Here is a 26,493-nt window from a genome sequence, read left to right on the forward strand (position 1 = left end):
TTATCTAAAAGAAAATTTAAACCAACATGAGTGAAAAAACAAAGATATATATATATATATATCTTTAAACCTGCAAAAGACTTAGCCACACCCTAATAGTGGGGGACGTCAACATCCCATTGTCACTTTAAGCAGATCATTGAGGCAGAAAACTAACAAATTCTGGACTTAAACTTGACGTTTGACCAATTGGACTGAAGAGACATATGCAGAATACTCCACCCATCAACCACAGAATATACATTCTTCTCATCTGCACATGGAACATAATTCAAGATCAACTACTTGTTCAGCCATAAAGCAAGTATCAATACAGTTTTTAAAAACTGAAATATCAATTGTACTTTTGGACCACAGGGAATAAAAATATAAATCAATACCAAGAAGATCTCTGAAAACCACACGATGACATGAAAAAGAAAAACTTTCACCTGCGTACCTTTTGGGTAAACAACAACATTAAGGTATAAATTAAAAAAAAAAATCTTAGAAATGAAAACAGAGGCAAAGCTTACAAATATCTCTGGAATACAGCAAAAGCAGTGATAAGAGGAAGCTATATAGCTTTAAATGCCTACCTCAAAAAGTGAGGAAGATCTTGAATTAATACCTAACATCACCCCTAGAGAAGAAAAAAACAAAACAAGAACTAATCCCAAAGCTAGCAAAAGTAAAGAAATAACTAAAATCAGAGCAGAACTGAACAAATGTAAGACCCAAATATCTACACAATGTATCCACAAGACCAAAAGTTAGTTTTTTGAAATAATAAAAAAGATGGATAGAAAGCAGCTAGAGTAATGGAAAAAAGAGAGAAGATCCCAATAAGCACAATCATCAATGACAAAGGTGACATTACAATCAATTCTACCACAATACAAAAGATCCTCAGAGACTATTATGAACAGTTTTATATACACAAACTAAAACATCTAGAAGAAATGGACAGATTCCTGGAAACACACAATCTTCTAAGATTGAATTGAGAAATGATTGAAATCCTGAACAAACTAATAATCGAGTTCCCAAATTGAATCATTAACGAAAAAGAAACAAAACCTTAACAACAACAAAAGCCCTGGACCAGATGAATTAACTGCTGAATTCTGCCTGACATGCAAAGAAGAACTGTTACCAATTCTAATGAAACTATCCCCCCCCAAAAAGACTATAAGGCAGCTTTTTCCTAACTCATTCTATGAAGCCAGTGATGCCAGGCATTTAGGTAATCATTTAGGTCTGATACCAAAACCTGACAAAGACACAAGGAAAAAAGAAAGCAACAGACCAGTATCCCTGATACACAAATGCAAAAATATCCTCAGCAAAGTACTAGTGTATCAAATACAGCAGCACATCAAATAGTTAATTCACCACATCAAGTTGGCTTCATTCCTGGGATTCAAGATTGATTCAACATATGTAAATCAATAAATGCAATTCACCACATAAACCAAACTGAAAAAAAACCATATGATTATTTGAATACATGTGGAAAAATGTTTTGATAGAATCCAATATCCCTTCATGATAAAAACCTCCAACCAACTAGGTATTGAAGAAACATAACTCAAAATCATAAGAGTCATCTATGACAAACTCACAGCTAACATCATACTAAATGGGCAAAAACTGAAAACATTCCTCTTGAGAATTGGAACAGACAAGGATGCCCACCCTCACTACTTGTATTCAACATATTAGGTTGGTGCAAAAGTAATTGCAGTTAATATTAAAAGTGATGGCAAAAACAGCAATTACTTTTGCCTCAACCTAACAGTACTGGAAGTCCTAGCCAGAAAAATCAGGCAAGAGAAAGAAAGGAAAAGCATCCTAACAGGAAAAGAAGAAGCTGAACTATCTCTCTTGCGGATGGTATGATTCTATACCTAGAAAAGCCTAAAGTCAGGATACAAAATCACTTCACAAAAGCTAGTACCACTTCTATACAACAGTAACATTCAAGGGGAGAGGCAAATCAATAATGTATTCCTATTTACAATACACACACACACACACACACACACACTACTTAAAAATACATCTAACCAAGCTGATGAAATATCTCTACAAGAAAAACTACAAAATAGTGCTAAAAGAAATCATAGATGACACAAACAAATGGACAAACAGTATATGCTCATGGATTGGAAGAAACAATATTATTAAAATGGCCATACTGCCCAAAGCAATGTGCAGATTCAGTGCTATTCCTATTAACCAATGTCATTTTTCACTGAACTAGAAAAAAAACGATTCTAAAATTCATATGAAACCAAAAAAGAGCCAAGATAGCCAAAGCAATCCTAAGAGAAAAGAACAAAGACAAAGACATCAGATTACCTGACCTTAAACAATACTGTAAGGCTATGGTAAACAAAATGGCAAGGTATGGGTACAGAAACAGACACATAGATCAATGGAATAGAACATAGAGCCCAGATGTAAAGCCAAACACCTATAGCCATCTGACCTTCAACAAAGTTGATAAAAATAAGCAATAGAGAATGGATTCCCTAGCCTATAAATGTTGCTGGGATACCTAGCTAGCCATATGCAGGGGAATGAAACTGGATCCCTACTTTTTACCATAACAAAGTAACCCAAGGTGGATTAAAGATTTAAATGTAAGACCTCAAACCAAATGAATCCTAGAAGAAAATCTAGGTAACACCATTCTGGACATCGGGCATGGGAAAGAATTGATGACTGAATTTTCAAAAGCAATTGCAACAAAACCAAAAATTGGCAAGTGGGATCTAATTAAACAAAAGAACTTCTGGACAGTAAAAGAAACTATCAACAGAGTAAACAACCTACTGAACAGAAGAAAATATTTGCAAGCTATGTATCCAATGGAGGTTTAATATCCAGAATCTATATGGAACTTAAATAATTGAGCAAGCAAAAAATAACCCCATCAAAAAATAAGCCAAAGATATGAATAGACACTTCTCAAAAGAAAATATACAAGTGGTCGCCAAACATGAAAAAATGCTCCTTACCATTAATCATCAGAGCTATGCAAATCAAAACTATAGTGAGATACCATCTCACACCAGTTAGAATGGCTGTTACTAAAAAGCCAAAAAACAACAGATGCTGGTAAGGCTGTGGAGAAAAGGGAATACTTATGCACTGTTGAGGGGAATGTAAATTATTTTGGCCACTGTGGAAATCAGTTTCGAGACTTCTCAGAGAACTCAGAACTACCATTTGACCCAGCAATCCCATTACTGTGTATATATCCAGAAGAAAACAAATCATTCTGCCAAAAAGACACAGGCACTCATGTGCACCATAGCACTGTTCATGATAGCACAGAAGTGGAATGATAGCACATACATCAACAATGTATGGATAAAGAAAATGTGGGACATATAAACCATGGAGTACTATACAGCCATAAAATGAATGAAATCTTGTCCTTTACAGCAACATGGATGCTGCTAGAGGCCATGCTTGTAAGCAAATTAGCCAAGGATCAGAAAACCAATACCACATGTTCTTACTTATAAGTGGGAGCTAAACATTGAGTATTCATTGACACAATCATGGCAATAATAGAAATTTGGTATTGCTAGAGCTGAGAGGGAGGGAGGGTATAAAGGTTGAAAAGCTAATTATTGTGTACTATTCTCAGTACCTGGAAGTATCTGCTCAGTATCTGCTGAGGATCTGCTCAGTATCTAGAGCAGTAGAGTAGAAAAGATCATTAACACCTTAAACTTTAGCATCATGCAGTATACCCAGGTATACTGTACATGAACCTGTACATAGATTCTGAATATATAGGTACATACATGTGCCTGTACAGTATACCTGGGTATTCTAGTTCAAACATGTACCCCATGAATGTAAAATAAAAGTTTAAAAAAGAAAAATTATAATTTACCAACAATTTGGTTGCTCTATATTTAGGTTCATTTACTTTCATTTGGTTGATATACATTTAGGTCCATTTACTTCAATTTCTTGTCAGTGTTAGGAGATTGCTTTTATCTTTCCCCACTTTTGGTTTAAAGTTTAATTGAATCTAAAACATTTGTGTCGTTCCAAAGTCAAACTATGAAATAATCACTGTACATTGAAAAAGAATTTGCTTGCATATTTGTTCCCGCATCCCATTCTCTTGCTCCTCAACAGGTAACACTTTTTTATGAGTGGTTAGTTTATGCTTACATTATTTCTTCTTCAGAATATTAGTAAATGTTTTTGCATTTGACACAAAAGGGGTTTTAAATTCACTCTTCTGTATCTTGTTTATCCACTTAACATTTCATATTTTTGTATCTATTTTAGGGATAGATAGATCCCTAGATGTAGATTTGCTAGGTCAAAGGACAAATCAATGCAAATTCCCTTTAGTAGAGTTGTATCATTTTGTGTATTTGAGAAGATTTTAAAACAAAGGTTTCCTAGTCTCAGATCTCCTGAATAAGAACTTGGATATTTGGGCTCCCAGCTGTGTTAGATGATTACCTGGGTTTGGGGAGCTCCTTCCAAAGGAAAATTTAAGGCCAACAGTTTATTGCTCATTTGATATGTGTCAGGTGCTGTGCTAGGCACTAATGAGAGAAATCACAAGAAGATATTTTCCCCTGGACTATCCCAGTGACTAGGTAGTTGGAGAGAAACGTTTAAGACAAATCATTGTAATATAATGTGATTATTGGTATAGTTGAGATGTATACTGGGGCTATGGGACAAAAAAGACTCAACGTCTATGAGAATGATACCTAGAATAGATTGGGATTAACTGTTTATAATGAAAGCAGAAGTATGCGTGTAACAAATTATTTATGAAACTGATTTAATGTAGTCTCTTTTCCTGAAAAGAAAGTCATGAGTTTAACCCTTAACTTATCCCATCTGTACTTGCTTCATTTCTTGTTTTATTTTTTGATATAGCTTCAAATTTTCAAGTTGGGACTACCAGGGACATCTAGGGAAATTTTCAAGCCTAAAATCACAACAATTTGCAGAGTCCTAACATAATGATATGTCAGTGTTAAAACACTACCATAACTATTGGCATTCTGTGGTCTGCATAAAATAAATAATGTCATTCATGTAGTTGACAGGAGAGAAGATAAAAGTCAATAAAAAGAGAATTATTTATTAAAAAGATCTAATGTTACAAGAACAGTACACAGAACTATTATTTGACTGTGCCTTCCACATGGTATATACCTTATATATATATAGTATATATACAGATCGTACACAATTTATTTAACAGTTTGACATGGGTCCACAGTACCTTCATTTGGGTAGGCAAAACTTTTGCTTTCATGAAATTTCTAATTTTAAGGAGTGTTGTTTTCTTCATATTCAATTGACAGTATACAAAAATACAGTCTCTTTTGTGATTTAAGACTGTGGTTACTATCCCATAGAAGAAAAAACAGTACTGTAGCTGAAAAATAATGTACCTTGATAAGAATGCTCTTCTGCTTTCTGCAAGGTAACAGATATGTAGCACGTAAGTACATAAACATTGAAAACCTGTTTCTTAAATAGGTTTATGATGCAAAATACATATTCTGTGTATGTTAAGTAAAAACATTCCAGATTTCTGATTCCTGTAAGAATACAACATCAGACATTCTATGTGTAAATACTCTGTCAGATGTGTACCATCCATCAGCTAATTAAAAATATTGGTTAATTTGAATTTGCTATTTTACTTTTCAAATATTTAACTGGGCTTTGCTTTCTGAGAGTGTAAATAAGAACTTGATTCTTAAAGTCCTTCACTAAATCTGGTGTACAACACCATGGAAAATGAAGAAAGCAGCTTGATTCAGGAAATATGTAAAATAATTTTGCATTAAAATTTTTTTAATGCATTTTTTTCAGATGCACACTTCATTCTCGAAAGTTACACTATACTTGCGGGAGCTCATATTTTGCCAGCTAAACAATTAGCATCCATGTTTTTGCAAAGTCCAGCCTCTCCAACTTTAAAGGAGGAGTTCAAGAAAGGCCACTTGGTCATAACTACGTACTCACAGGCTTAAATATTTACCATCTGTAGAATTTACTATAATTGCTATTGACTGAGTCTTTTAACTAATTTCTTGTTTGTGTAGGGTGTCTTACATAATTTCCCCTAAAGAGAATATGTAACTGACATACAAAGTATTACTGTGGCTCTGGAACTATTCTTTTAGGATGTTCAGAACAGAAACTTCAATCACTCCTCTGATTCTATAAGGATTAACCTTGAGAGCCAGCAATTTGAGCTTCATATTGCTTCATTTTGCTTGTTATTAATGAAGCAAATGCAGTTAACGGGTTTAAATTATATCAAATTAAAAAAAACTATTTTTTGTTCTCACATTAACATCGCCTGTAAAATCATAGTTTTCCCAGGCTCTTCTCTGGCATATGACTTTGCAATAACTAACCTTTCATGCATCTTCATGGGCATAATGCCAGCTCTGGCACATTCTTGTATTTGTTAGAACTTTAAGATACCACCAAGTAGAAAACTTTCATCTCATTTTCCAACAGCTCTCTAGGATCTCTCAGGCTCAAGTTGACTCTTCAAAATAGCAAATAAGGACTACCAGTGCATAGCTGGCTAGACGAGCTGAATCCCTGTACTGATGCCATGTTTCCACAGCTTAATTAAAAAATTCAATTTATCCAAGAGAGATTCTCTTTATTTTACTAGTTGATTTTATCAGTGGTATGTGATGCATGGAACTGTTTTTAAAAATAAAAATTTACTTGTTATGCTTGAACCATTTACATCTACAGACTATGTATAATTATTTGCACAACAAATTTTCATTGCCTTTAAAATTTTTGCAAAATTTTGCAATTAGAAGAAAATCTTGGACCTGATTCAACATCTGTTTTGGCAGTGGGTAAAGAAATGGAAACACTCTGTCCCATATTCATCTCATTTTTAAGTTAGCACCTGTGGCAGCACGTCTGCAGTTTTTAGTGATGATATTTTTTGGTGATGTTAAACCCTATTTTGTTACTAAAAATAAACATTTATTATATTTGCTGCTAGATAACATAGTACTTTATGAAAAACAATAGCACTTAAATTCATTTGGATTCACTTTCTATTTATCTTGTACTAATGTAAATGGCTTATTCCCTACCCTAATGACTTGCTCTAGGGCTGCATATAGAATAGCATATTGACAAATCTTGCTATTTCACTATGCAATCATACAATATTTTTCAAGAAAATTTTTGTGTACTTATCCTATAATGGACCACATCACTGAAGTATTTTTCATATTTCCTGCTGGTTTGGCAATTAAAATATTCAGCCAAAGGGAAAATGAAAAACACTGGACTCAGTCCTAAGCAAACTTTTCATTCTCACTTTTGTATTTGTTTTTGAAACAGATCTGCTAAAAACCAGTTACTTAACAAATGGATGGCACACACTCGGAGTCATCAGATATAAAATAAATAAATCCCAACAGATTAAAAAAGTAAATAATACATTTGACAGAAATTACCTTTGCTTACAAAAATTCATTACATACAATCTGCATATTTTTATTGGACAAAGAACTGTCCTCTCCATTTACAAAAACCAAAAAGAAACCTGATGGATAAGTAATAGTTCCCCCGACCTCCTGCAAGTTCACCATGTGTAATCCCAAGCTTTTGAAGCTCAAACTCATCGCAGGATCCTGGTTCTCCACTTACACTATGCTCTATTCACTGCTGTTATCAAGCGAAAGCAAATAAAAGTAAATTAAGTCAGCAGTTTTCACCAGGAGGCTGAAGGAATCATCAATGCCAAGAGCAACGTGACTGATGTTGAAGGTGTGGAGAGAGTGTGGAGGGTTGACTGAGCACTTGTGATTTTTCCACCTGTGAAAAAAGAAACATCAAATGGAACAACTTATTTTGGTTTTGCTTGAGGTAGGCCAGAATTGTTTTTAGAATATAAGGCTAATGAGTGCAAGACTGGTCCTTTTCTGATGAGAAACAAAATTTTATATTTACAAAATCAGATATCTGAGGTTCCCAAAGTTACATGGAAGGGACAAGTATATATGAGATACTGTATTGAAAAGGTGATGTCATTTCTAACGATCACATCCAATAATGAGATTTAATTTTCACCAATGATGAAAATATTCCAAATTCAGATATAAAAAATAAAATAATTTTGATAGTACATAGTTCAGAAAATGGAGCAAAAATAACAAAATTTGTGGCAATATGAATTCATAATTTCCAGTCATGAGCTGCATAATGACATTTTAGTCAACCTTGGACTACATATTTGATGGTTGCCCCTGAGATTATAATGAAACTGAAAAATTCTTGTTGCTTAGTAATGTAGGCATCATAGTGTCATAATGCAATACATTACTCACATTTGTGGTGATGTTGGTGTAAAAAGACCTGTTCTGCTAATTATATAAATGCGTAATGTACAGTCCATAAATAATAATGGTAACAAATGACTGTTATTTGGCTTGTATATTTACTATTCTTTTAATAATTATTTTAGTGTACTCCTTCTACTTAACAGAATGAAAGTTAACTATAAAACAACTTCAGGCACGTCCTTCGTAAGGCATTCCGGAAGGAGGCATTTTTTTTTCTCTGAGATGGAGTCTCACTCTGTCACCCAGGCTGGAGTGCAGTGGCACAATCTCGGCTAATTGCAGTCTCTGTCTTCTGGATTCAAGTGATTCTCCTGTCTCAGCCTCCCCAGGAGCTGGGATTATAGGCACCTGCCACCATGCCTGGCTAATTTTTGTATTCTTAGTAGAGCCTGGGTTTCACCTTGTTGCCCAGGATGGTCTCAAACTCTTGACTTGGTGATCCACCCACCTTAGTCTCCCAAATTGCTGAGATTACAGGCATGAGGCACTTTGTCTGGCCAGGAGGCATTGTTATCACAGGAGAAGACAGCTCCGTGCATATTCTTGCCCCTGTAGACCCTCTAGTGGGACCGGATGTGGACATGGAAGACTGATAGTGATGATCCTGACCTAGGGCTAATTCTACACTAATGTATGTGTTTGTGTCTTCATTTCTAATAGTTTAGAAAGCAAAAAAATAAAAATAAATAAATAAAAAGTTGATAGAATACAGATATAAAGAAAATATTTCTGTACAGCTGTATTATGTATGGGTTTTAAGTGTTATTACAAAAGATAAAAAGTTTAAAAATTTAAAAAGCTTATAAAGTGAAACAGTTATAGTAAGCTAAGGTTAATCAAGAAAAAAATTTGTTTTTATAAATGTAGTACAGCCTAAGCATACAGTGTTTACAAAGTCTATGATAGTGTACAATAAAGTCATAGGCCTTTACATTCACTCACAGTCACTCAGTGACTCACTCAAACTTTCAGCCCTGCTAACTCTGTTCCTATTAAGTGCCCTATAGAGGTATATTATCTTTTATCTTTTTAAAGGACTGTATCTTTAATTTTTCTATATTTAGATACACAAATAGCATTGTATCACAGTTACCTAGAGTATTCAGTACAGTATCATGCTGTATATGTCTGTGGCCTAGGAGCAATAGGCTATACCATATGCCCCAGGCATATAGTAAAGCAATACCATCTAAGTTTGTGTAAGTATACTTCATGATGTTCATAAAATGAAATTGCCTAAGGATGCATTTATCAGAACTTATCCCCATCATTAAGAAGTACATGATTATGATAACTTCAGTAAATTTTAAAATCTAATAACATTATTTTATTTACTGAATTTATTTATGCATCCTTGATTGATTATTTCAGTTGAGTGGGCTTAAATTCTAGGTTCTCCTGCCAAGCTTTGCAAAGAATGGTGATCTTTCATCACTCTTTCTTATACCAGGAGAGGTTCTTTTATGAGACCAAAACGTTGTATGCAGCTGATATATTAGAAAGGCTATTGGATTGCACTGACTGATCCAAGTTTGATCAGTCTGATATAGTTTTAGTAGCCCCAAATAACCATAAACTAAGTGACTTTCAGATACTGACTTAGAAGTGGTTCTTGGTTCTTCAAGTCAGAAGTCTTCTGAAGCACCATGATCATAACTGATTATTTAGTAAATGCTCATTATATGTCACATACTATACAAAGCCTTTTATATATGTTACTTTATTTGATTCTCATAACATTTTATGTGGTAAATACAGTTACTTATTCCCCTCTTACAGATGAGGGAACTGGGGCTTAGAAAGGCTGTAAACTTGCTTAATGTAATAGAGGTAGGAATTAGTGGATTCAGATACTCATGTGTATTATCTCTCTTAAAATGATGACTGGCCTTAGTTAAAACCATCACTACTAATAATATACTACCCAATTGCTGGAATCTTCTGTTAAGGTATCCTCTCTGGCTAGACTGGGTGTAATGGGATTTTGGGGCTAATTTTGGTTGGAAAGATAGAGTTGGAATTTATTTTCCAGATGCTTAAGAGCTAGAGAATAATTTGGTGAACACAAAAATGCACACACACACACACACACACACAAATGCAAAAAGCAGTAAATCTTTCCTTTGAAAATTTTTACTGCTAATACACTACTAGAACTTATTAACCAGCATATTGGAGAATGTTGCATGTATTTCAACTTGTTGAAATGGGGTTATTGTGAAGCACATAGCCACTCGTGAGCTAGAAGAAAGGCGAGTTGACCAAGACTCACTGGAGTGGTATGTGCATGCTTAATAAATAAAAAAATGTGAAAACATCCTTTCTAGCTATTGAGAGTGGCTGCGTGTTTGTTAAATCAACTTACATGACACTTTTATAAAAACATTTCACTTTCAGAACGCTAAGTAGGGTCTGTATCTCAATTTTCAAGTAGAATCTACAAAGCGTTGACATAGCAAAACAAAAAAAAATAAAACCCCACAAAACAAAAGAAACAACAATATTAGACTAAATTCTTGCCCCAGCTAAAAAGCTAACTAGCTGTTTCACTCGGGCAGGTCATTCGATTTCTTAGTCATTTGGTTTTTGGAATATAACAAAAATGAAACTAATCATGACTCAGGTTCAGAGTCTAAGGTAGACAAGTATAAGAATTTCCCATATTGAAACTCAGGAAGTGGGTAGTCCTGGCCAAATTATTATTAACTAAAATATAAAAGTTGACTTTTTTTTTATATTGGAATAGATGTTACAGTTGAATTAAAAATAAATGGGAGAATTGAGGATATCATAAGTACTTCTAAGGTTGAAGCTGATCTCATTCAGATAATACTACAGAATCTGATTGTATTAGAATTGAAAGTAACCTTAGAGAGTCAGAGAACAATAAATACCTAACTCAAAAGATTGCTAGAAAGATAAAATAATATATAGAAAACACCTAGTTTAATGCCAGGAACATGATGAGCTCTCAGTAAATGCTCATTGTATTGCTGTCTGGGAATGTGATGTGCTGAAGCATGAGGAAGGTTGTTATATTTTTTCCTTTTCAGAAAATAGTCTTTTAAGATGCTCTTAGAAATTCAGCACACTCATCTGAACAATTCAGTTGTGAAATAATTAATGCAGAGACATTGTGACTGTTATTGCTGTTACAACTACACGTTTATAAAAGAAACATAAAGTGTATTAAATTTTTGTGTGACCACAACAAAATTTAAATTTTTAGATCTTTTCACCAGGATTTCTGAAAAAGTCACATTTCTCCCATCTTATGTTTTGTATTTTTTTTAAGTGATCCTATTTTTGTTTTAAATTGTACTTTAGGTTCTGGGGTACATGTGCAGATTATGCAGGATTGTTGCATAGGTACATACATGGCAATGTGGTTTGCTGCCTCCATCCCCCATCACCTATATCTGGCACTTCTCCCCCGTTACCCCTCCCCAACCTCCCCACTCCCCACTGTACATCCCCTACCTCTGCCAACAGACCCCAGTGTGTGATGCTCCCCTCCCTGTATCCATGTGTTCTCATTGTTCAATGCCTGCCTATGAGTGAGAACATGTGGTGTTTGATTTTCTGTTCTTGTGTCAGTTTATTGACAATGATGGTTTCCAGTTTCATCCATGTCCCTACACAGTACACGAACTCATCATTTTTTATGGCTGCATAGTATTCCATGGTGTATATGTGCCACATTTTCCTTGTCCAATCTATCGTCGATGGGCATTTGGGCTGCTTTCAGGTCTTTTCTATTGTAAAGAGTGCCGCAATGAACATACGTCTGCATATATCTTTGTAACAGAAGGATTTATAACTCTTTGTATTTCTAATTATTCATTTAAAAATACTTTAGATGTACAGAAAAGTTGTGAGACTAATTCACCCAGATTCCTTAAATGTCGACAGTTTATAGTTCTCACTTTATTCATTTAATATATATATACATTTTTCCTTAAATATTTGAATTGAAATTATAGACATGATGCACATTTTCCTCTAAATATTTTATAATTCCTAAAAATAAGGCTTTTAAAAAATACAATCACAGTGCAGTGTTTAAAAACATGAAATTAATGTTGATGTAATAATATCTAATTTATCCATTATCAATAATGTTCCTTATTTCATCTTGTAGTTTTTTTGGGAAAACTTATCAAGTACTATAAGTGGGAGCTACATGATGAGAACACATGGTTATATAGAGGGGACCAGCACATGCTGGGGCCTGTCAGTGAGTGGAGGTTGGAAGGAGGGAGAGGATCAGGAAAAAAACTAATGAGTACTAGGCTTAATACTGGGGTGTTAAAATAATCTGAACAACAAAACCCCATGACACAAGTTTACTGATGTAACAAACCTGCACATATACCCCTGAATTAAAAAGTTAAAAAAATTATCAGGTATTATGTCAGTAGCTTTTCTTCAAAGTTCCAGTCTGTCTGATTCTTTTCTACACTGTATTTATTTCCCATTTCACTTTGTGGCATAAGAAAAAAAAGAATCACAAGTAATGCCTCTGATCTGATTTCAAGTTGATAAATATGTTAAATAACATAGGGCCACATACAGAACTTGATGGGACATTTCCCTGTAGGTTGATAATTCTGCTTGGAAATGATTGTTCCACAAATAATGTTCCTAATTACCCATAAATTGTACACAAAAAATGTTTTATAATCTCATAAAATTTAAAATTAGAAATTTACATATCTGATTATTTTGCTTTCTTTTTAGACTACCTCTACAAAATGGTTACTGTCTTCTAAATTTCTAAAATCTCACTTCCTTTAGTCACTTTTCCCTAGCTTATGTAATAATGATGGTGGTGGTGAAGATACGTGGTTTGGGATACAGTCATATCCAGGTTTTGATCCTGGTTCTGACACTTAGTAATAGCGCGGTCTTAGGGAAATTACTTAAATGTTTTTTGCAAAACAGTAAAAATGCCATTTATCTCATACAATTGTCACTAAAATTAGATGATGTATGTAAAGCGCTTTTGATCATGGCTGACATATAAGGGTCAGTGAAAACTGGCAGTAATTAATATTGCTAATAATAATGTTCAATAAAATTTATAATTTCTTTAGAAATTAATAAACATGTCCAAATTTTAATTTTAAAGCTTCCCTTTAAACTCCTTATTTTCTAACAATAAAGGCCATCAAGGCAACAGAAATGTAGATACCTTGTGTGATATCAGTGACTAGTGTAATACCAGTTTAAAAGTTATACTCCAAAAACCCAACAGCCAGCATGGTACTATTTGACACCAGGACAGGCAAGGACATTTCCCAAATCAGTACATTCTAATGAAAATGTCAGCACCTTTACCGATTTGTAGAAATTCTGCAATTGTGAGCAGACTACTGTGGTTCATATTAATCAGTAGATAATATAAAAATGAGAGAAGAGAAACCCCTCAACACTCTGAACCACGTAATCTATCACATTATCAATTTTGATGACTTTCATACCATCTTGAAATTGTTGGTTGTCAGCAATTAAGCCTACCATGTTAAAACTTACCTGAATATGATGGTACCCTAATTTGAGAACTAGCTGTTCCATCTCCTCCTTCACTGTATGCTCGAACTTCAATTATATAGACTCCTGCATCAGGGAGTGGTACTATTGCTTGCAGTTTCTGTGTTTCAATAACTTGGCTGTTGCTGTGACCCTCTTGCCTATAAAAAACCTATGAGTAATAACAGAAGTTTAAACATTTAATATGAAAGATTACAAAAGCATATTGACTACTGTATGCCACATTTTGAGAAAAGCTTACAGTTTAGGCAGATACGTAAGCAAATATAATGCAAGCACAGTATACTGCAGTAGAGGAATGCAACGGGGCCATGGAGGTACAGAAGAGAGCATTTAATTTTGTCTAGGACTTTAGTGAAGGCCTTCAGGAGGAAGTGATGTCTGAGCTATATATACATATGATAGAGTTGACCAGTTGGAGAAAAGGAAGGGAATTCCAGAAAGAGGTAAGAGAAAATTAATCAATACATCTAAGCAGTAAGAAACAATGGCATGAGGGCAAAGAATGGAGAGGGGACATATGGAAATAGTGAAGAATGAGGCTGCAGAAGTAGGTAGTGAGGAGGCAGATCATGGAGACTCTGTTATGCTTGGTTGTTTAAATGAACAATATCCTAAGGGAGTTTGGAAAGCTCTCATCTTCAAATAGTTTGAAAGGCATAAAGAGAGAATTTGTTAAACATGTCAATAATACATCTGTAATAATGCAGGAAACAGCTGAAAGTGAAAATTTCATTTTTAAAAATTTTGACTTTTGTAATGGTTTGCTTTGTGATAAAACCAGCATTGGATACATTGTGTAGCAAAGCTAAAGCTTTTTAGACATCTGTTGTGGTATTATAATTAAACATGCATGCACGAAAACCAGAATTTTGAAAGTGAAAATCACGACACAGGATAATCCTGTGTTTACATATTAGAAAATGAAGGCCATAAAGGTTAGGTGACTCTTACAAGACCATGTGGCTAGAGTAGAAATCTCATTAGAATATTTATATATGTTAATCACTTTAGAGCTATTTTACTATATTGTACTATTACTCATTTGCCTCCAAAAGTAGTCAAGTAAAATTTTTCTGGTATAATCAAATAGCACCAGTTAAGATGTGTTTATATGTATTTTTATTCAGATTGTTTTCTGTCTTTTTCATCATTATTGGTATAAGTATATAATAAAATAAAAATGGCTTTTATTTCTTATAGATCTGGATACAAAACAATTTTCTATAAAACAGAGCAAAAGAAAGCAAAATCCATACGTTCTTGGCTGGGAAAATTTGGGCAAGTTACTAACTTTTGTAAACTTCATTTTATCCTACTGTATGGTAGAGATAATAATGATATTTGGAGTCTTAGGGGAATAAAATGAGAAAGTGCATGTAGAATGCAAGCACAGGACCTGGTGCATGATAAGCTTAATAAGAGAAAGCTACTCCTTCTGTTGCCATCGTTGTTTATTCACTGTTAAAGGGTTGGTATTTCAAGTGTATCATAAAATATAAATTGACTTGGGAAATTAGATAAAACTTGACATACATTTTCTTACGAAAAATGTGTTTTGAGCTTGAATTAACTTACACACAAAAAAACCAAAAGTACTTTAGAGAAGCAATATTTTCACATATTGAGGCCTGTATGTATTTGATCTCTCTGAATTCTAGTAATAAATGCTCCCTCAATTTCACTTCCTTTTTTTCATTTAATGTTAAATATACTTCAGGTTCTTGGGAGGGAAGTGACTTCTCCATTTAAGTATGTCATGCAATAATGGTATCTACTGAAATCCTTATTATGAAGGATGCTAGCCTCAAGGTAAATGCAAGGTGATAACAGCATTACCAAACATTTATTGGACATCTCATGCAGGCCAGGCATAGTGCTACATACTGGAGATTCATCAGAGAACAAGACCACATGTTTCTGGTCTTCCTGGCATGTATAGTCTAATATTGAAGACAGACAAACAATGCAATGAAGTGTGATATGTACTGCAACGGGAAATATATTTGATGCTATAGTAATGGACAAAGTGTGTACTTAGTCAAGCCTGGGGAAATCAAGAACACTTCTTGGAGGGTGCCTAAAGCAGCTTCTTTTGTCTTAAAATATGACAAATGTTTCTATATTTACGCTTTTGATTTCAGCTGGAGTATTGTGATGAATTATAATTCTGATCATCCAAGTGAGGTAATTAGAAAGCAAATTTATGGGAATGAGAAAGTATGTAAATTGGTGAGGATTGGCAGGGGAGTGACTATTTTAGAGGACACTGTTATTATGGTTCAATAAATTACAATTCTTATGACACAGAAGAATACAGCCGATAATGCATATCTAATGTTGCTGTAAAATCTGGAATCGAAGAAAAATTTGTGGATCAGTTGAGATTTAGGCTTAAAAGGTGAAGTCAGGGCAAAAATCAGTTAGTGGCATTAAAAGGAGTTTGAGATTAAGTGTGGCCTTTTACCAAATATTCAGGGAGATGTAATGGTATACATATATGTAGATCTATTAAGTGAAAAGATACATTAATAGTTAACCTTCAGTGCTTTCGAGAACCTTGGCTCATTTTAAAATCCTGATTTAGAAAAGATGAATGAGAATGAGAAATATGAGAAGGTTAAGGAGTTATCAAGACATGTAAAAAATAGTTATTGACAGTAAGGAGTGCAAAGAGTTCTTAATAGAATATGGACATTTATAGATTGACAGTTGCAATGACAGGTATGTTTATACATAAAGGAAATTGTCTAATGTATGGTCAAGACTATTCTCAAATTTTGGTATAAACAAACTGAGAGCAGTGGGTTATCCAAAGAGATGATCCTAAATAAAAAGCTAATGTAGTATTACTATTCTCAAAGGCATGATCTGGAAATGGCTCTTCTGTATGTTTGATGGTAGTAGAATATTGAGATGAATGTGCTAAAAACATAACAGAATAAATCCGTGCTGGTTATACCAAAAGTAATCCTGAGAAGGATGGCTTATATTAAAGGCCTATTCCTCTGCTGAGCATCTTGGGAAGAGTTGATGGGAACAACTGCTTTTTATAGTACAGGGTGAGGAATCAAAAGCCCCGGCAACAATGGGATGGGTAAGAAGAAGCGCGTAAGACAGTGGAAGGTAGAGTAATCAAAATTGGGAGACACAGTATCAGTGAGAAGTCACTGCCTGCAGGGTGGCTGAACACATGTGTAACAAGTCTTCCTTTTGGTCACTTTTCAGATGTTTGCTTGTATGTTGTTCCTTTTTAACTCTATCTTCCTGACATTTCCAAAAAGTCTACTTCATATATATATACTGGATATGATATGAACCATTTCTGTTTCAATTATTAAAAATTCTGGAAATTTTCAGGCATAAATGAATGTATAGAGGATACTGTAATGAACCTCATGTACCTGTCATCCAACTTAAGTCATTATATATGAGTCTTTGTAATTTGTAGAAACACAGAAAAGGCTGAGTTTCATATTTGGAGTGAATATAAGATGAAAGATAAGCTGCAAAATACAGGAAATCAGATTCTAGAGTGGCTATAGACTATACAGTTCCCAAGAAGCTGGAGAAATACGAGGATGGGCTTCAAAGTTCTAGTGGGTATGTATAACACTATCAACCCAAGTGTGCATATATCTCAGGAATCTAGAAGCTCAATGATACCTAAGTGGCTTAAACAAATGAAAACCTCTGTATTTGATATGGATTGGCCTATTCCCACCCAAATCTTATCTTAAATTGTGCCTCCCACAATTCCCACATGTTGTGAGAGGGACCTGGTGGGAGGTAATAGAATCACTGGGGCAGGTCTTTCCTGTGCTATCCTCATGATAGTGAGGAAGTCTCATGAAGTCTGATGGTTTTATAAAGGGAAGTTTCCCCACACAAGTTCTCTTCTGTCTACTGCCATGTGAGACATTCATTTTACCTTCTGCCATGATTGTGAGGCCTCCTCAGCCATGTGGAATTGTGAGTCCATTAAAAGTCTTTCTTTTATAAATTGCTCAGTCTTGGGTATGATTTCATTAGCAGTGTGAAAATGGACTGACACAGTATTGATGGATTGTATAATAACTAGTAAACTTTGGGCCTGATTTCCTTCTGTTTGCCCCAGCTCTGTAGACAGGTAGAAAGTAGAGGTGGGTGCGGGGAGATATATGGTAAAGGGAATGTATATCTAGGAAAGGCTATTTTCTAGATGTAAACTTGGAAAACTAATAGTTTTCACTTGGACTGTAGCCTGAGGCCCCTGTCCTGAATTCCTTCTGACTGCTTGTATATTTTTTGAAGGGATAAAAGTTTCTGTTGGTGGGGAAGGGGACATTTGCTGAAGTGAAAGAATAGCCCCTGAGCATTTAGTTTTATGTTTCCTTTCACTCAAGCATTAGTCTGTGTGCAGAAAATAAGGTGGATGTAAAATGGTTGTTTTACTTTATAATCTATGTAAAGTACTTTCATGGTGTAAAGAAAAAAAATTTCCATTTTCAAGATCATTAAAAATTATGGCTGAATATACTTTAGCCCATATGTTTTGTTTTGGCATTTCTTTAGTAACACCAGTAATGGTGAGTCTTATAACATGTGCAAGAATTAGTAAAGATTCTAGATAGAGACCCCAAATTATAGGAGTTGTAGAAATAAAATTTCCTTTGTTTAAAAACATTTATTTGAAAAAAATAAAGTAGGAACACTTTTATTTGAAGTTTTGTTTCACTTTCCCAATGTATTAATAAAATAGGCTGTTGATTCTGAATTGGGGAAGGTAAATACAGCAAAATAAATAAAGTGGCACATATATATTGACCCAAAGAAAAGTCATAAATATGGTAAATAAATTACCAAGTTGGATTCAGCTTCTTAAAGCAAAAGTTATTTTGAGTGGAAATAATGTATATTATTATTTGGTACAGTAAGGGGTGTTTACAGCAGACAATCCTTTCCAACCTCTTTCTAGTTCTCTATGCTTCTATTTCTTACTTGTTAATGGAAGCTGTGATATCTTGAAATTATTGCCATTAAATCTGGATTTCTTAAACAAATTTCCAGGAAGTCCAGGAATTCTTGGACAATCTCAAAAATGAATCAGTGAGAAATTTCACCACTAGGTAATCCTTAGTGTTTACTTGAATAAATTGAATTTTAATGTGTTTCATATTATGCAATTATATATGTTTCTATTCCATCCATCTTTCATGATATTCTTGGTTACTTTTGAAGGCCCTGATGAGATTTTGTGGTCCAGAGACCTTTCTTTTCTCCTAAGATCTGTCAACAAAATTTCTGTTATCATCATCTTTCTCTGGTTATATCTGGTAGTTATATATGTTGCTGACACCTCAATGTCTGAAATCAAGTAAGGAAGTAAGATCTATGCTGCTATGGTTTTAATATGTCCCTGGCAAAACTCAGGGGTTGCCAATGTGATGGCATTAAGAGGTGGGGCCTTTAAACGGTGATTACATCACAAGGACTTCTCTTCTTATGAAGAGGATTAATACCCTTACAAAGCAGGCTTCTCATGACTGTTGGCTCTTTTACCTTTCTGCCTTCTGCCAAGTGAGGACACAGCATTTCTGCCCTCTGGAGGATACAGCTTTGAAGCATCATTGTGGAAACCAAAATTAGACCCTTAGTAGACACAGAGTTTGCTGGAGCCTTGATCTTGATCTTGGACTTCCCAGCCTTCATAACTGACAAATAAATTTCTATTTTTTATAAATAACCCAGTCCCAGATATTCTATTATAGCAGCACAAAAGAACAAAGACAGTGCTTTCTTAGACAATGGGTTGCTCAAATGTCAAATTCTGCTGTTTTATCTTATGCTATTTCTATAGTTTACTTTCCAAGATTACAATTACTTTATTAATATAAGCTTCACAATTTTATAATATACTTATATACATTGTTATAGTGTTCTGACTAAATTCCATGGAAAATGGCAAAATAATTTTAAAATTCCTAGAGGTATTAATGCACATTTATCTGCCTGTAAGGAGTTCAACTACTAAAGATTAAAGAACACTGTATTTTTGCATTATATTATTTACTTTTAAAATTTTTTATTGATATGTAATAGATGTACACATTTTCAGGGTATATATGATAATTTAATACATTTGTATCATGTAAAGATCAAATCAGGATACCTTATTTATCTTTTTTATGGTAGGAACACTCAAATTATTCTCATCTAGCTATTTTGAAGTATACACTAGATTATTAACTATAGTCACCCTTCTGGATTATGAACCAGATCTTATTTCTTCTATCTTACAGTATATTTGTACCCATTGAATAACCTCTCTTTGTTCCTCTCTCTCCTTTCCACTTCCTGGCCTCTGATAACCACCAGTCTCTGTCTTTTTGAGATCCAGTTTGTAGTGCACTTTTTCAGAATATCTATCCTGTATATGGCATCTTAACTATACAAAAGAATCATTTACTACATTATTTATGCACTGAGTATATGGGAAAAAATCCACTTTTTCCTCCATATTTATCATGTTTCAATAACTTTCACAACCTGCATATCTCCCAGATAAATACTTTTTTGAATTCTTCAGTCTTAAACTGGACTTAATGTAAAAGGCGGAATATACAGTCCCTGCATTTTAAACCTCAGCTATTAATCCCAAGTTCTTAGTCTCAAACCTACACATGATATATATTTCAAGTGATCCTTTCTGTTTGCAAAAGTGAAGTAGTTTGCAAAGACAAAGAGTGAACATTAAGTGACCTCCCTTTATAAATATGTTAATTAACTATAGAAACTTTCCCTTTCCCTGATTAGCAAGAAGTCTTCTGCCACAAATGATACAATAATCCTAGGGGCAAATGCAGTCTTAACAGGTCAGGCCTGCCTCAAATTGCCTTGTGGAAAGAGAAATGATTAGTGTGCTATGTCCCTATTTTATTAGTTTTTGTAAGTGACGTACATTATTGTGCTTAAGAAGAGGTGGCCTGCTATTATAGTGGTGCTACTCTTGGTTGGCAGCAATTTTGGGGAAGGAATCAAAAGGATTCCTCGTACAAAAAGCTTTTCCTTCGGAGCGTCATGCCCAGACCTGGTCATTCTTTATCTGTGTGCACCTCCGGATGGTACAGTACTTTAACTGCTATGTTGGGATCCTTGCCCAGGCTGCAGTACTTCTCCTCAAAGTCACACTCAGAAGAGGGGCTCCAAGCTTGTGTTCTCTGTGCTATAGCTCTTTAGTTTGTATTCTCAGTATTATTTCTAAATATATTCCTGTCCCATTGTGACTGAGTCAGAAGGAGCTTTCATTCTTTGCTGCCCTATGAAAACCCTGGATTCAGAAGATAATCCAATATCGGGGTTAAGCCCTGTCCAGTCTGAAGTCCCCTGTCTCTCAGGGAGCCCTTCCTATGAGCAGTTATTTCAGTGGGATTAAGCCACTCATCAGAAAAGTTTTATAAGGTTTAGTTGCAAAGGAGAAGATTTCGAGGTCTCACTCTATTTGTTATCAGCAGACTCCTTTTATAAGAATCAATTCTTCAGGCTGCCTGTGATGGCTCATGTCTGTAATCCCAGCACTTTGGGAGGCCAAGGCAGGTGGATCACCCGAGGTTGGGAGTTTGAGACTAGCCTGCCCAACATGGAGAAACCCCATCTCTATTAAAAATACAAAATGACCTGGGTGTGGTGGTGCATGCCTGTAATCCCAGCTATTTGGGAGGCTGAGGCAGGAGAATCATTTGAACCCAGAAAGTTGAGGTGTGGTGAGCCAAGATGGCACCATTGCATTCCAGCCTGGGTGACAAGAGTGAAACTCTGTCTCAAAAATTAAAATAAAATAAAAAAGAATCAGTTATTCCTTCTCAGGGTTATGAGGAAGTGCATTTCAAGAAAATAAAATAAAAATAAATCTCTGGCAATGTATGCCTACTTGTCATTAATTTATACAACTAAAATGGGCTATGCTAGTGATTCTTCCCCCAGCAACAAGGGATTCCAACATGACCTTTGCTATCTTTATTAAGTGGGAACTGGCAGGCAACTTTTAAAGATCAGTCTCTTCGTTAAAATTAAAAAATTTGTTACCTAATGAGGCATTCTTCTCCAATAACAGTAAGAAATGGTATCTGTTTTTTAATGAGCACATTTTATATGCCAAGCACTTTATACAAATTATTCTTTAGAAAATACTTTATTAACAGATAGAATTATTATTGTTATTGTATTATCATTGCTATATTTGCCATTTGTGAAGTTAAGAAAATAAAACCCATGGTGTTTAAACAACTTCCTCAAATTACACAACTAGGATTTGAACTAAAGTCTGTCTAACCCAGTGGCTGGTGATACTTTTTCCTCTACACAACAACAAATATCAAGGTTATGCTGGAAAAATACATATTTGATAATACACATATATAAATAACTACATAAGGCATTTCTGTCGGGACCAACATTAATTATTCATCCATTTAGAAACATTAGGAACAAAAAATAAGTAAGATAAAGTCCTTGCCTTCAAGGACTTCAGTCTCTTTGGGAGACAGTCATATATAAAAAGTAAGAATAATGACTGGGATAGAGGTGTCAACTGTGAACAAAGAGCAATGGCACCTAGCCTGGGATACATACAGCCAAGCTCAATCAAGTATTTGAAAGGTACCGATGCCATATGAGCTTTTGAGTTGACCATACACTTTTATCTGAGTTTCTCTTGCATTTTACTTTGCCTCTCCAGTTTGGGATGTAGTTCGTCATAGTTCTAAAGCTATTAGATGGGTTCTTGAATGGTCTGTCACATTTCTTGCCTGACTGCTATCCCTAAGCATTAAACAGCATATTTGCCTAAGAGAAGTTGTGAGGATATGGTCTTTTGGGGAAGGGTATGGAGAGGAGAGGAGTAAGGGCATGGTGTAGAAAATGACCCACCTGCCCTCTCTGCAAAAGACCAAATTCAGTATTCCCGAGCGTTACTGATGGGTGTGTGTGTGTGTATGTATGTGTGTATGTCTGTGATCTATCCTAATTACAGTAGGTAATAAATGCTAGTTTGCATCATATAAAATTAATGGAAATTAATTTAAAATATTTCATTTATAACTTCAGTTTTTAGCTCCTCAAATTTCAGTGTTTTATATATTGAATACTGTGTTACTATCTCTGATAGTTGAAAACCCATGTATAATGATACTTTTTCAGTCTAAATATTATCACTGAAACATTTTAAAGTATTATATTTAACATAATATAAAATATTGTGAATATTCAACTAATTCTGTGTGAAGTTTAATGCAGCAAACAGAATCTGACATTATAAAACAAGAATTTGAAATTAAGCCAATTGAATACATGGATCACATATATTTTAAAATCACATAACAAAGTAATTTTTCAAAACCAAACTGCACATGTTATCAAATTTCCAGATCTTACTGTCACATAGCAGAATGACTGTATGTGAATGTTGTGTCTGTTTTGGAGCTTGCTGTGTCTCTCCCTGGATTTTTTTTTTCTAACTAGTGTCCTGGCCCTTGCATTTTTATTCTTCTGTTTCCTTGTTAATAGACTGTCTTTCCACTAAAACAAAATGCTCCCATATTTGTCAGCTGCCAGCAAAGTTAGTCTCCTGGGGAAATATGCCAGAATTCTCTGCCTACGTTCTTCTGGTCCTAATATCATGCTTCAGAGAGTCATCTTCACACTACATCCAGATTTTCTCTGCTTTTCCTCCTCCTTCCCTTTCTATGCCTTGTGTAGTCGAAACTAATTTTGACTGTCTTGTCTTCTCTATGTATAGGAAGGCTACCCTTCTAAGATAAAGATTGAAAATGATTGGGAGGAAACAGACTTGTTAATGGGTCTTTTATGCCTTACTAATTTTCTATCCTCATAATAACAATTTTAGGGATGACTATCTATGCAAAAGAGTGAAGAAATACCAACCTTGTAACCCACAACGTCAGATTCGTTGGCTAGTGGAATGACGGGTTCCCAACCCAGAGAAACCTGAGAGCCTTGCTGCTCCCACCTGAGGTTGCTAGGTGCTTGACTAGGGGCTGCAAAATAAAAAGGGAAAGTGAACTGACAAGGATTCATAAATACATTTCTTCATTTAATTCCTTGTGAGTATCTCGGTCTTTTCTCCTGCTTAGTAGTTGGCTGGCAATCTAGGCTTCCTTCCAGCTGGAGTCAGATAAGGAGGGTTTTACTCCAGGAGTGTCATTTTAATAGCGACTCTACTGAGCTTTTGAACTTGAATCCTTTTATCTCCCGTCTGTGTCAAAATCACTTAGCCTTGTTTCACAGGAAGATAACCTTTATCTACTGTGAATGCAAACTTTTCTGAGCTAGTTTTAGGATTCAGATCTAAGCACTGAAGCTAGACTATGAATCAAAACTCCCCTTTGACTCTGCTTATTATGCACCTCACATGGCTTTCAGAAATGTTATGTTTCCCTTTTGTCTGAAACAAACAAAAAGCCCAGGCCACTTACGGGATTTCTTGGTGGTTGCACTCACTTCACTGCTAGGTGGCCCATATCCAGCTCCATTGTAAGCCCTCACTGTGAAGTGATACAACGTATTTCCTTCTAATCCTGTTAGGATGACAAAGGACTCATTCCCTCTAGTTTTGACCGTTTCAGCTGTATCTTCTTGTTCCATGTCTTTCCAGTAACCAACCTGTCAACAAATGATCACATGGAAGGTTAACTGTAAAGCTTCCTCTGTGCTTGTGGCTGCTTGAACTTTTTCTCCTTTTTGGATGTTGCTGGAGTCCACCCATAGGAAGAAATCACTCATGGATCACACAATTATCAGGTCTTACTGAGAAGGCCAAAATACATTCCTCATCAAGGTCTGCTTTGCATCTGTGTAAACTGCAGCACTACAGCAGTACTCAGCAAAACAACAAAAGCTGCTACCTTGTAGCCTGGTGGCCTGAAACAGTGAAAATGCAGCCTCACCTTAAGGTGAAGAATCATTCAAAGAAATTGGAACGCTTTTCTCTCATAGGTCATCAGAACCATTTACCATTCAAAACCATGAAACTTCAAATGAATTATCTGAATATCGGCATGTATACATTTCCTCTTGGGGTTCACATAAAGGTGAATCACACAAGCTGTATCAGTTTAACCGAGAAGAGGTGGCAGCATAATAATACCTTGGAGTGATTTGAATGTAGAGAAACAGCATTATCAGGATCTGGGGGAAGGGAGGGAGAGGGAGGCAGAAAGGAACAGCTTTCTGTCAAAACCCTTTTTATGCATTGAGACCATGTTTCCTGGTTAGGGGCTTATGGTTAACTGGCCTCAGCAAACTGGATCCCTTTGTGAGATTCAATGACTATCCCACAATTAAGCTAAAGCTTTACTCTGTTCAGGTTCTAAAACTAGTACTCAAGTACGTGTCAGTGCATGAAAGAGTAGCATTTTCCCTTCTATTTCCTTTACTGTTGATAGAGGCAGGAGGCAGAGAAATTCTAGGCAGACAGGAATGGGGTGAAACTTCACCTTCAAGCTGAGAAGCCTTAAACCTATGGGCTGAAGTAAGAACTTCTTTACCTTTTTGCATGTTCTTTCCTGATTTGTTCTTTCCGAATAATGCCTTTTTACTGACCAATTCTTGCCTTTTCCAAAACCACCTATGGCCCATCCCCACCATCAGTCAGAAGCGATGAGAAAGGGTTGGACTTCAGAGGAGAGATAGATTGACTTCAGAGAAGAGACAACCCAGCTTTGGGGAAGGTAACATTACTTTCCCATCCCCTTTCCACCTTCCCTCTCCACTGAGAGTTTCATCCTTCAGTAAAATTCTCCACCTTCACCATCCTTCAATTTGTTTGTGTGACCTCATTCTTCTTGGACACCAGACAAGAACTTGGGACGCACTGACTGCAGGTACCCAGAAAGTCTGTCACACCAGCCCTTTGCCCTTGCCAGTGGAGGGTAGTTGCCCATATGATGAGCCAAGGGGTCAACTGAGCTGCTAACACATAGCTGTCCATAGATGGCAGAACTAAGAGAGCACTGTAACGGTCCATCTGGGGTTTTGGGGTCACAGGCACCCTCACCTGGACACCGCCGTGGGCCCTGCCCAGAGCTTGCTCCTGTCAGCTGAGCTAACACACAGCCATCTGTGGACAGTCGAGGTAAGAGAGCACTGTAACGCTCCCTTTGGTCTTTCAAGGTTGTAGACACCCTCACCTGGGAACTAATGAAGGCCCCACACAGAGCTTGCTACTGTCAGCTGAAATGGTAACACACAGATGTCCACAGACAGCAGAGCTAAGAGAGCACCATTACAATCCCTCTGGGGCTTAGGGTCACAGGTACCTGGTATCACCTGGGCACCACCGTGGGCCCCACATGGAGCTTTTTCCTGCCAGCATTTGGACTGGATGGCAGCATACCGCACTTGTTCATGCACGCCTGTTCTGGCTGTGGGCCCCACATGGAGCTTGTTCACATGCTGTCTCCCACACAGCGTTCAGTGCAGTAGTCTGAGTAAATGGGGCTACCTCTGTCACAAATCTGATGAATGGGCCAAGAAAAATCCTGCATTACTGTGTTGAAGTTCA

At 35.7% G+C, this 26,493-nt stretch overlaps 1 protein-coding gene across 2 annotated transcripts in view; it reads right to left on the reverse strand.

Annotated features, from left to right (window-relative positions):
• Window positions 1-5,095: 5,095 nt before the first annotated feature.
• Window positions 5,096-26,493, reverse strand: part of CNTN5 (contactin 5) — a 1,452,729-nt gene continuing 1,431,331 nt past the window's right edge. For both annotated transcript variants that reach the window (XM_002754648.7, XM_078339900.1), the window contains 4 exons: window positions 24,407-24,593; window positions 23,856-23,968; window positions 13,917-14,085; window positions 5,096-7,854 (listed from right to left, as the gene is read on the reverse strand). In XM_002754648.7, coding sequence (XP_002754694.4) covers window positions 7,751-7,854; window positions 13,917-14,085; window positions 23,856-23,968; window positions 24,407-24,593 — 573 coding nt within the window. In that variant the 3' untranslated portion in view covers window positions 5,096-7,750. The remainder of the gene's footprint in view (window positions 7,855-13,916; window positions 14,086-23,855; window positions 23,969-24,406; window positions 24,594-26,493) is intronic.

This window comes from Callithrix jacchus, chromosome 10, assembly GCF_049354715.1.
Source record: "Callithrix jacchus isolate 240 chromosome 10, calJac240_pri, whole genome shotgun sequence".
Classification (NCBI taxonomy): domain Eukaryota; kingdom Metazoa; phylum Chordata; class Mammalia; order Primates; family Cebidae; genus Callithrix; species Callithrix jacchus.